The sequence below is a fragment of the Juglans regia genome, chromosome 11, assembly GCF_001411555.2.
Source record: "Juglans regia cultivar Chandler chromosome 11, Walnut 2.0, whole genome shotgun sequence".
Taxonomy (NCBI): Eukaryota; Viridiplantae; Streptophyta; class Magnoliopsida; order Fagales; family Juglandaceae; genus Juglans; species Juglans regia.
In genome coordinates this window covers 11,262,814-11,275,031 of record NC_049911.1, presented here as the reverse complement: position 1 = coordinate 11,275,031, position 12,218 = coordinate 11,262,814, and the positions used below count along the sequence as shown (strand labels likewise).

Genomic DNA, 12,218 nt, shown 5'->3' with positions numbered 1-12,218 from the left:
TTCCTGTAACCTCGCCCCTCCTGCTCGGTTCCTACCGCTCTTCTGCCGTCGTCTGCATGTCGTCTGCCTTCTACGATGTCGTTTGTCGTCTGCCTTCTGTTGTCTACATTGTGTTGTTCCTACAAGGTCATCCATTTTACTGTTTAATCCTCTTTGGTTGACCTGATTCCCATGTGTTCTTTAATATACTATTTGGTTGGATTTGCTAAGATGTTTCTTAGTCTTATATCTTAGGGAATCTGATCCATGGGGTTGCACCAAACAACATTTTTGAACTGTTGAATAAAATGTTGTATTTAAAAGTGTTGTATCTTTGCCTACAAAAAACATATTGTTCCCCCAAAGAAAAAAAAAAACACGGGAGAAGACAAAAAAGATGAGGGTTTAGATCTGCCCAAAGAAATCTCAGAATCGATAATTTTATGATTTTATCCTTGTATCACATGCACCTAATTGAGGACATTTTAAATAAATGAGGTCAACATTTAAATGAATGCAGTCACACAACTATATATTTTAACAAAGTATATGATTTGCTCAAATAAAATAGAAACTTCAAATAATAGAGTATATGAATGCAGTCATCACATGAAACTTCAAATAAGATAGAAAAATGGATCATGGACTAATGGTTTTTTTCTTGCAATTTCGATTTAATATTTTGATAATTGACTAATGGTTTTTTTCTTGTAATGTCAATCTAAAAACTCAATTGAAATAACGTGATGACAAAGAGGAAGATAGAAGGCCACCCAGGCCTTCTACACTAGTTCTACCGACTCAGGTATGATACATTGGTCGTTCATAAAAAGAAAGTGCCTTGATTCCAACTAGTTAATGTATTTTTATTTGTGTATTGTAAGTCTCTCTCTGTCTAAAAAATACTTACTACCCGTCATTTATGATTCATCCAAATGCATATCCAAATTTATATACATACGCATGGAGTAGCCAGGTACATTCCATTTAAACTTTCAATTTTTTTCCTTAAGTTCATTATTACTCGTTCTAACATCGTGGCAGAGTATAGCCCTCACCAATGCCACATTTTTCAACAACGTTCATATACTCTCCATTGACTAATGCGAAGGACTCTGGCCATGTTCAACAAACGAACCAAGTAGATTCATTTCTAACCTTTTATTTTTGGAATGCATTGTTACATGTTCTAACACCGTGCCTGATTGTAGCCTCCACATTTTTCAACAACGTTCATCTACCATCCGTCAACTAATGCAGAGGAGTTGGGTCGTCTTCAATAAACGATCTAGGTAGATTCCTTTCTAACCTTTCAAATTTTTTTCTTTTAGTGCATTGTTACCCATTCTAACACTGAATCGGATTACAGGCCCCACCAATGCCACCGTTTCCAACAACGTTCATCTACCCTCCGTCAACTAATGCGGAAGAGTCGGGCCATGTTCAACAAATAAACCAAGTTGATTCCTTCCTAATCTTTTTTTTTTTTTTTTTGGATGTGTGCGTTGTTACCTGTTCTAACACCGCTGATTCCAGCACATAACAATGCCACATTTTCCAACAACGTTTATCTACCCTCCGTTGACTAATGCGGAGGAATCGGCTCGTCATCAAGAAATGATCTAGGTAGATTCATTTCTAACCTTTCAATTTTTTTCCTTAACTTTATTGTTACCCGTTCTAACACCAAGTTGGATTACAGGCCCCACCAATGCCACCGTTTCCAACAATGTTCATCTACCCTCTATCGACTAATGCGGAGGAGTCGGGTCGTGTTCAACAAACGAACCAGGTAGATTCATTTCTAATCTTTTATTTTTTTGGATGCGTACGTTGTTACCCATTCTAACATCGTGCCTGACTGCAGCACTCACCAATGCCACTTTTCCAACAACGTTCATGTCGACTAATGCAGAGGGTTCAGGCCGTCTTCAACAAATGACATGCACTCCGTCAAGTACCGGAGAGGACTTGACAAGCTTTAAAAAGACCGTAAGTAATCTGGAGATTGCGGAGACTGCGCCATTTATATCTGAAAGTGAAAATAATGTTAGAGGCACTTCATTAGAAGTAGAGACGGAAGCCAAGGAGATAAATGAAGAAAATTCTGATCATGACCGAGTTGAGGAGGAGCCCCAACCTGGTATGAAGTTTGCCACTAATCATGAGTTTATGGCCTATTACATGCGATATGCCAAGCAACAAGGTTTTGGTATTATAACATAAAGGACGAAGAGAAAGGCCAATGGAAGGGTGAAGTATTTGACAATTGTGTGTGTGCGTGGTGGCAAGTACCATCCTAGCCATAGTAAAATCTCGAGGCCACATCCAACTATTAAAACGGATTGTAAGACAAAGATAAATGCTCACTTGGTGGAGGTACTTGGGTGGTGACAACAGTTGAGATTGCCTATAATCATAGTACTGTCAAGCCATAAAAGTCTAGATTATTTAGATCGTACAAGTATTTAGACGAATACAGTTAGAGGTTGCTTGATTTGAACGACAGAGCAAGTATTCGAATGAAAAAGAATTTCAGGACACTTGTTGTTAATGCGAGCGGTTCAAAAATCTGCAGTTTCAAGAAAAAGACTATCGAAATTTTATTAAAAAAGCCCGACAATTAAGGTTGGGTAAAGGTGGTGGCGAAGCACTCACTGAGTACTTCAAGAGGATAAGGTTGCAAAATGATGATTTTGTTTATGTGATTGATGTGGATGTGGAGCTGAGACTGAGAAATGTGTTTTGGCTTACGCATGTAGTAGAGCAGCATATGAGTATTTGGGAGATGTTATCACCTTCGATACAACATACCTAACAAATAGATACGGTATGCCGTTTGCTCCATTTGTTGGTGTAAATCATCATGGGCAATCTATGCTGTTAGGGGTTAGTAGAGGTGTAAATTTAAACTGGAAAATCGGTTCAGACCAGACCTAACCGGACCGATTGGTCCGGTTTTGAACCGGTCTGGTCCGAAACCAGTTCCTATATTATGAGAACCAGCCGGATCCGAATCCGGTTTCGATTTTGTAGTTTTCCAGACCGGACCGAACCAAACCAGTTGGAAAATATATATATTATACAAAATATTTTTATATATAATATATAATTATATATCATATATGAAATAATTTCATATTATAATTTATAAATTATAACATAAAATGTTAATCTTAAATATGAACATTTGTAATTTGTTTAATCATATGTTATTAATATAATTATAGATAAAATAATGTTATTATAATTTATAAAATAAAAGTTTAATCTTAAAGATGAAAATTTAATTGATCATTTGCTTTAAACATAATATATATATTAAATTATTTAATAACATTTTATCATAAGAAGTAACACTTTATTATATGTTTTTTACATTTTAAAAAAATTGAAAAATTGGACCGGATCGAAACTGGTAAAACCAAAGGTACCGGTTTAGGAGAGTAACTGGGGCGTAATCGGTTTTGAAAATGCAAAACCGGTACATACCGGTTCGATCCTAGATTTTGTCCAAAACCGGACCGATTACACTCCTAGGGGCTGGTTTGATTTCAAGCGAGGGCACAAGAACTTTTGTGTGGTTGTTTCAAGCATGGTTGGAGTGCATGGATGGTCGGGCTCCAAAAGCAATCGTAACAGACCAAGACCGAGCAATAAAGGCTGCTATTGGGTTGGTATTCCCAGATTCTCACCATAGATATTGTCTATGGCATATAATGAGAAAACTGCCAGAGAAATTGGGATCTCATGCTGCCTTCAACGCAGGGTTAAAGACTGCCATTCAGAGTGCCCTATATGATTCACAGACATGTGATGAGTTTGAGGAGAAGTGGGGGCAACTTATTCAGAAGTATGAGCTAGGTGAAAATGCATGGCTGCAAGGGTTGTACAATGAGAGGTCATTCTGGGTACCAGTTTACCTTAAGCGATTTTTTTGGGCTGGCATAAGCACAACACAACATTTTGAAAGCATGAATGTTTTCTTCGATGGGTTTGTGTATTCTGGTATGACATTGAAAGAATTCGTCGATCAATTTGACAATACACTTGGGAAGAAGGTGGAGGTCGAGACAACAACTAATTTCAATTCCTCCAACCAAACCATGTCATGTTCATCCGCGTTCCGCATTGAAAAGCAATTTCAAACGAGGTATACGAATGCAAAACTTAAAGAGGTCCAAAGAGAGGTCTGGGGAATATTTTATGTAACTGCATACTTATCAGTAAGGAGGGTTGCATTTCCACCTACGATGTTTTGGATGAAATAACGACAGATGATGACCATGTCAAGAGCATAAAGTACACAGTTTACTTTAACGATGAGGAGAATGATGTGAAATGCACATGTGCATTGTTTGAGATGAGAGGGATTGTCTATAGGCATGCATTGAACATTTGTCAGATGAATAAGATTCATGCGCTACCAGAGAAGTACTTCTTGGAACGATGGAGGAAGGACTTAAAGAGGAGATACATAGTGGTAAAAAGTAGCTACAATGACTTGCAGTAAAATGCGAACTCACAGAGGTATGAGTTTGTGGTGAAATGATGTGTGAAATTAGATACCCGTGTATTGTCAAGTGATGCCCATGTTACTGCATTCATGCACCACTTGGATGAGTTTAAGAATCAATCTAAAGGATTAACACTTGAGTCCGGTTCAACCAAGATAATAGAGAATGTGGTCACGGATAATGTTAAGAAAATATTAAGCTCACACATTGTCAGAGGGAAAGGGAGGCAGCCAATAAAAAGGAAGGTTCCGCCTGTTGAGAAAGCTGCGACCAAGCGAAAGAAGAAATAGGTAATAAATTTTTTACAAGTATTTATTACGTGCATTGCTTCCCAATACATGCATATTTCTTTCTAATGGATGTATATTTTTGTATTTGAAATTTATTTAGACACGCAGAAAAATATTTGATGATACGAACGAAGATTTTGAGGTGTCAGAAGCTCCAGAAAGTGTTCAGGTAATAAATTTTTATGTGTATTAATTCTATATTGCTTCCCACTGCATTCATAACCACTTTCTAATGGCGATTGTTTTTACTTGAAATTAGGAGCATATATCCAGTGCAGTCAATGATGATTTTGTGGTTCTAACACAATGCAGTACTGTCACACAACTAACGCCATCGGGCAATGAGTAGGTGCTCCAGGAAGATTGTGATGCATTTTTATGGATTTTGGAAGCTTGTAATGTATTTTGATATAGTTTGGGTATTGTTTTGTATTTTTATGGATTTTGGAAGACTGTGATGTATTTTGATGTAGTTTGGGTATTGTTTTGTATTTTTATAGATTTTGGAAGATTGTGATTGGAAAACTGTGATGTATTTTGATGTTGTTTGGGTATTGTTTTGTATTTTTATGGATTTTGGAAGCATGTGATGTATTTTGATGTAGTTTGGGTATTGTTTTGTATTTTTATGGATTTTGGAAGATTGTGATGTATTTTTATGGGTTTTGGAAGATTGTGATGTATTTTGATGTAGTTTAGGTATTGTTTTGTATTTTTATGGATTTTGAAAGACTGTGATGTATTTTGATGTAGTTTGGGTATTGTTTTGTATTTTTAATGGATTTTGAAAAACTGTGATGTATTTTGATGTATATTGGGTGTTGTGATGTATTTTGATGTACTTTGTCTCAACATCATTCTACTTTGTAAGTTTAGGAGAAAATTCGGTTATTTGTATGCTCATGGTAGTGCTTTTAGCCCTAATTAACAATATATGTGTCATCCTAAAGCAGATCCCAAAACACTACAATTAACAATATGTTTGTAACACAAACCTTAACAGTAATACAAATAGTAGTATCAGAGTGCATCTAGCCATCGAGAGACACTAGTGAGACTAAAGTTGTTACGGTGATCCTTCTCTTATAGTCAGATCAGATTCTTCATCAAACAGATAAAAGAAATGAAAACAAATCAAGAGATAGGGGTGACGTGGCTAAGGCGAAATTTTTCTCTCAACTTTGAGGCATCCTAAGGCTTTCATGCATGGCGCTGAGCGCCGGCCCTGTGCCTCCGCCTGATGGTTTTGGGAGAGAAGGGAAGTTCAGATTTGTTCAACAGAGCAGCAGGTGACTAATACGAAGGGGAAGGATTTAACGGAAGCCTCACGTAGGCGTTTTGCTGATGTGGTGGGATCAAATCCTTAGCTGCTGCCGAACATTAACATACCACATCGTGATCCAAAGTTTCAAGATGATGAAATGTTTTTTGTATTCTCAAAAGCGGAAGTGCAGTTTTTTTTTTTTTTTTTAAAGAAGAGCAGGAAGTCACATGTCCAATAGTGACCCCTCCCAAATTTTATTAAAAAAGCCCTCACTTATGGCGGAGGAATACCGTGGTTACAAGAAAGGACCAAGGAAAACAGACCCAAAAACAAGAACAAACTAGAACAAAAGTAAAAGACCACTATTAAAACAAAACCCACCATAACCCAAAAACCAAGGCTTACAAAATAACCCCAACTTGTACAAACTAACATCTCAAAGAAGGAAAACCCAAAGAATCCAAACGGATCAAGCCTCTAAGAACCCGAGGCAAATTATAACTACTCGAAAAATCCCACTCAGATCCTAAGGCCCCTGCCTTTGCTAACCAATCTGCCACCCTATTACCTTCACGATAAACATGCTGAAACCGACAATGAACCGTGCAAGCTAACTCAACAATTTCCTCCCAAAAATCCTCAAGATACCAAACTCCACATCTCCCTTTACTCCACCAAGAAATAACTACCATAGAATCCATTTCAACTATCACATTTGAGATATTCAACGTTTTGCATCTTCTCAACCCATAAAGGAGAGCCATAAGCTCCGCCTTATTATTAGAACCAAACCCAATATAAGAAGCATAAGCCTGAACCATACCACCAGACGCATCCCGAATAACCCCACCAATACCACAAGAGCCCGGGTTACCCATACTACTACCATCCGTATTCAATTTAAACCACCCTAGCGACGGTTTATCCCACCTCACCACTTTACAACTTTGAACTTTCGGAACCACCGGAACTATCCGCAAAGCATCCAGAATCATACTATCTCGACGAGACAGATTATTATTTTGCTTAGCCGCCTGTGAGATGGACCCTAACCACACACATATAGAATGAACAACAGAATTATGCGATTCCACAATACCTTCCATTCGAGCAAGACACCTTCTTCTCCATAGGCGCCAAGTAATAATAATGGGAATAATGCCAACAATAAAGCCCACCTGTGAGGATGAGCTAGCCCTCCTAAACCAAATCTCAACATTCTGTTTCCAAGTTCTACCAAAAGGTATACCAATAAGATTTCCAAAAAAAGACCACACTCTGAATGGAAATTCTCCCTCAAAAAACACATGATTAATATCCTCAATATGACCATGATTACAGCAATTACATTTAGATACCAAAGGAATACCAATACGGCGTAATCTGTCATCCACACTCAAGGCCATAAACCAAGTCCTCCAAAAATGGATCGACATTTTTAAAGGAAGATTCTTATGCCAAATCCATGCATGCCAAACCATAGAATTACCTCTAATACGAACACAGTTCCATGCAGATTTTGTAGAGAAAATACCTGTATCCGTAGGAGTCCAAACTAGAACATCCTTTCCATTCTTTAATCCAGCTAAATCCGTTATTATCTCCTCCACCTTATCATGCCCTACTAACTCCTCCAATAACTCCACATCCCAACTATCCGACAACCTACAATCTTTAACTTTCAAAAAAGGAGAACCCATAATATTCATATCATTTATCAATGGACCATTATCCCTCCATTTGTCATACCAGAAAAAAAGATCACCCTCTCTAATTTTCCATTTGGAATTATTTAACAACAACGGAATACAATTCGCAACCATTCTCCAAAATCGAGATCATTTATTATTTTCTATAAGATACCATGGCCGGGTTCCAACATATTTGGTTTTGAAAAAATTTGCCCATAAAGAATTTCCTTGAATGAGATTCCAAGCGAAGCGCATATGCAAGGCTTTCTGAACATCCTCAAGGCTTCGTGACCCAATCCCTCCTTCTTCCACCGGCTTACACATCTTATTCCAAGCCAACCATTTCTTTTTGTTCCTTCCATCAGCTTCTCCCCAAAAGAAAGAACTCATCAATCTATGGATCTTGGCAATAACAACTTGAGGTACCTGTAAAACATCAAGTAGATGGATATTCATACTAGATAAGACATGCCTCAAAAGAACAAGTTTTCCTCCCGAAGAAAGAAGCCTCATCTTCCATCCACTAATCTTTTGCCTCACTTTATTCACCATTTCCTCTAAATGAGCCTGTTTCAAACGCCCTCGAATTATTGGCACACCTAGATATTTGAAAGGAAAGGTTCCTTCCATAAAGCCCGTCTGCCTTAAAATCCATTGCTTACGCCGGTTTGGAATTTTATTAGAACAATACAAAGCAGATTTCTGAACATTAATATTTTGTCCTGACCACCTCTCATATTGAATCAAAATTTTTTGAAGAACCTGCACCAATCTTTGACTACCATTAGAAAAAACCATAACATCATCAGCATACATCAAATGAGATATAATAGGAGTACCTCGGGCCTGAGAGAATAAACCAAACTGATTCTCTTGCACACTCCTATGAATCAAACGGGAAAGGACCTCTTGTTGGATAATAAACAAATAAGGAGATAGAGGATCACCTTGACGGAGCCCACGACCACCCGGGAAAAAACCCTTAACCGTTCCATTCATCATGACTGAATACCAAGGGCTAGAAATACATGAATAAATCAACTCACAAAATTGAGAAGAGAAACCAAACCTTTGCAAAACCATTATCAAGAACCCCCAATCCACCCGATCATAAGCTTTCGCCATATCAACTTTTAACAAGATATTCCCCCCATGAATTTTTTTATTTATAGACTGCACCAACTCCTGAGTGAGACTAATGTTCTCAAAAATACTCCTTACAGGAATAAAGACTCCTTGCTCCAAAGAAATCAAGCGAGGTAAAATACCAGATAGACGAGAAACAATAATCTTAGAGCAAATTTTATAAAAAACAGAACAAAGACTAATAGGACGAAACTTATCAAAACCTGTGGGTGACTCCATCTTTGGTATAAGGACCAAATATGAGGCCGTGAAGAATCTTGGAAGATCCTTGGTCATAAAGAATTCCACTACTGCCTTCCAAACATCAACCTTAACCACTTCCCAACAATTTTTATAAAAACCCGCTCCAAACCCATCAGGACCCGGAGTGCTTTGATTTGGGATGGATGATACTGCCTCAAACACTTCCTCTAAAGTAGGCGGCCTAATCAAAGAATCATTCTCCTCCTCTAGTATAACCGTCTCAATAAGGCCTTCCAGTCTAGCTTGCTCTATGGGCGGTTCTCCACGAAATGCATCTTGAAAAAATTCCACTGCCCCTTGATGAATACTTTCCGGACTCTCATAAGTCATACCATTCGATCTCATCTCCAGCACTCTCTTCCTTCTTTTATTAATAAGACAAGCATGAAAAAATTTAGAATTGCTATCTCCCTCCAACTTCCATTTAAGCTTAGCCAATTGAGCTAATCTCATCTCTTCCCGATACCTCCATCTAGCTAGACTAGAGACTGCTTCATGTAGCTCTCTCTCCAAATTAACCTCCCAATTTGATTGAAGCTGAAACTCAATCTCCTCAATCTGTTTTTCAAGGGCATCAATACGCCCTATTGTGTGACCAAATACTCTTTTATTCCATTCCCGAAGCACCACCTTGGTATGTTTTAATTTCTTACTTAAACACAAGAGAGGGGAACATACCATCTATAAATTCCAAGCATTTCTAACACAATCCAGAAAACCAGGATGATCCACCCACATTTGTTGAAACCGAAATGGAGACGGCCCATAGGCGAAAGGATCTTTCTTGAACTCAATGAACATGGGAGCATGGTTTGAAGTAGATCTAGGCAAATAAGAACAAATAATATTAGGGAACAAATTACTGAAAGAATTATCCATAAGAGCACGATCAAGTCGAGCCCACGAACGGGCCAATCCTGACTGCCCATTACACCATGAGAAACAACTCCCTTTCGAAGCCATTTCCATAAGACCCCTTTGATGAATCCAATCATTAAAATCATCCATAGCCACAATTGGCCGAGGTCTTCCTCTTCTCCTTTCCGAATCATTCCTAATAATATTAAAATCCCCACAACAAGACAAGGATCTACACCCACATGATTACTACTAAGCTCTTGCCATAGATAGCGCCTCTCCACCCAGGAACATTTAGCATAAATCACATGAATCAAAATTTTCTCCGCACCATTCTCTACAACAACGGAAATAAATTGCATACCCAACTTATCAACATGCACCTTATAAATACTATCCCACAAAAGCCATATTTTCCCCCCTTCCACCTCATTAGAAATAACCATATCAAAATTTAGACTTCTAGCCAATTTACGAGCACCCTCTAAATTTTGAAACGGTTCTAAAAGTGCAACAATTTTCGGTTTATATCTTCCCACCAATGTCTTTAGTCTGATTCTAGAAGTTCCCACCCCTCTAATATTCCATACCAAAATGGAATCAATCATTAAGCAATGTTATTACGGGCAAGAACCCGAGAAGAACTACGCATTTTAATAAACTTTTTTTTATTATACCTTTTTTTACCATCATTCAACTCAGATTCAGTAAAGTAGTCTTTAGTTTGTGAAAAAACCTCTGGATGCTGTTCCGGTTCTGGTTCTGAAGAACAGTTCTCTTCCATCATTATTTCTTCATCAACTTCTTCATCAACGTCCTCATCAATTTCCTCATCCACCACTGGTTGCATCTGCTCCATAATCGGTCCATTAGTTTCCGCACGCACACTCTGATTTACGTCCATATTAGACACCACATAACCCGCACCCGTGACCATCCCTGCACCATCTGCGACCCCAACGTGTAGCATTAAATCTGTTTCATCCTCTGTTTCAACAAGAGACGTCAACTGCACCACCTTATTTGTCACCGAAGGAATTTCTTCTCCCATCTGCTCCGGTTTTTCCTCATCCTCAGAACCCAACTGCACCATTTGGTCTACCACCTGCACTGGCAATTCTTCCTTCTCGGCATCCAACTGCACATGAACTGCAACTGCTACTTCCGTCTCCTTTTCCACCGCAGCATCCTCTGTTTCCTTATCCACAGGAACCAGCAGAGGAGCTTCAACCTTATCATCATTCTGCGCTACCTCTTGATCATCCAACAGGCCTTTCCTACTCTCTTTTCTCCCCCCTTTCTTACCAGCTTTACCAGGATTACAATTACGAGCATTATGACCCTGCATCTTGCATGACGAACAGTAAGCCGGGAGTGTTTCATACAATATTTCTTGCTTTCGGCTAGAAGAAAGTCCAGGCACTCCAATCCAGAAATGAGACAAAGGCGGATTTGCAGCATCCACTTCCACACAGAGCCGTGCACCATCCGTTCTTGTAGCGTACCTTGTCGGATTATAACGTCTAATGAAAGTTCCAATCGGTGCCATCAAAATCTTCAAGAAAGATTCTTGATAAAAGTTTGGAGGAAGACCCGGCAAAGAAACCCATACCGGTACCCTTGATGGCTCGGCATCCTCATTGAATTCTGGAGACCATTTGAAAGCACGGTAGAATAGCCCATTTATTTCACAAACCTCCCGTGATAATGCTTTGGTGAAATCAACTTCATTAACCATGCGAACGAAGACATTACGCGGTCTCCTCATGGCAGAAACTACTGGATTGGCCGTAAGTCCCCATCGACTATGAATGAAAGCCCTCAAAGCATCCAACGACGGACGATTCTTCAAGAATTTGAGAACTACAGAGTAGCGGAAAGGTTCCGCTGATCTTGCTATTTCTTCTTTAGAAAACTGAAAATATACCTCACCTTCCAACACCTTTGGAACCCTGGGTGCAAGAAGCATCTCCGGAATAGGTTGAGGGACTGCACTCACCAGATCGGCAAAGGAAGGCCGACCGGTGCCACCCTCTACGGCTGCCATGCAGCCTCACGTAAAGCCCAGACCCCGTGCAGCAGCAAGAACCCTAAGAAACTAATATATATATAATATGTATATATATATATAATATATATATATATATGTTCGTGTAAATCTTCCAATAATAGAACACACACATGATATGCATGTGGGTGATCCTTTTTCAATAATGCATCGAAATTAGAT

At 38.8% G+C, this 12,218-nt stretch overlaps 1 protein-coding gene across 1 annotated transcript; it reads left to right on the top strand.

Moving 5' to 3' along the window:
• Positions 1-3,587: 3,587 nt before the first annotated feature.
• LOC108984385 (protein FAR1-RELATED SEQUENCE 6-like) lies at positions 3,588-5,135 on the top strand. Its single transcript, XM_018956319.1, has 4 exons — positions 3,588-4,132; positions 4,207-4,462; positions 4,887-4,955; positions 5,046-5,135. Exons 1-4 carry the CDS (start codon positions 3,588-3,590, stop codon positions 5,133-5,135), a joined length of 960 nt encoding a protein of 319 aa, XP_018811864.1.
• Positions 5,136-12,218: the final 7,083 nt, after the last annotated feature.

What these genes read in the sequence shown, in the direction of transcription:
- LOC108984385 (XM_018956319.1), top strand. Translation starts at nt 3,588, where the DNA reads ATGGATGGTCGGGCTCCAAAAGCAATCGTAACAGACCAAGACCGAGCA. An exon ending in GAAAAGCAATTTCAAACGAG is followed by an intron (nt 4,133 to 4,206) that starts GTATACGAATGC and finishes CATACTTATCAG; the next exon opens with TAAGGAGGGTTGCATTTCCA. An exon ending in TAAAGAGGAGATACATAGTG is followed by an intron (nt 4,463 to 4,886) that starts GTAAAAAGTAGC and finishes AAATTTATTTAG; the next exon opens with ACACGCAGAAAAATATTTGA.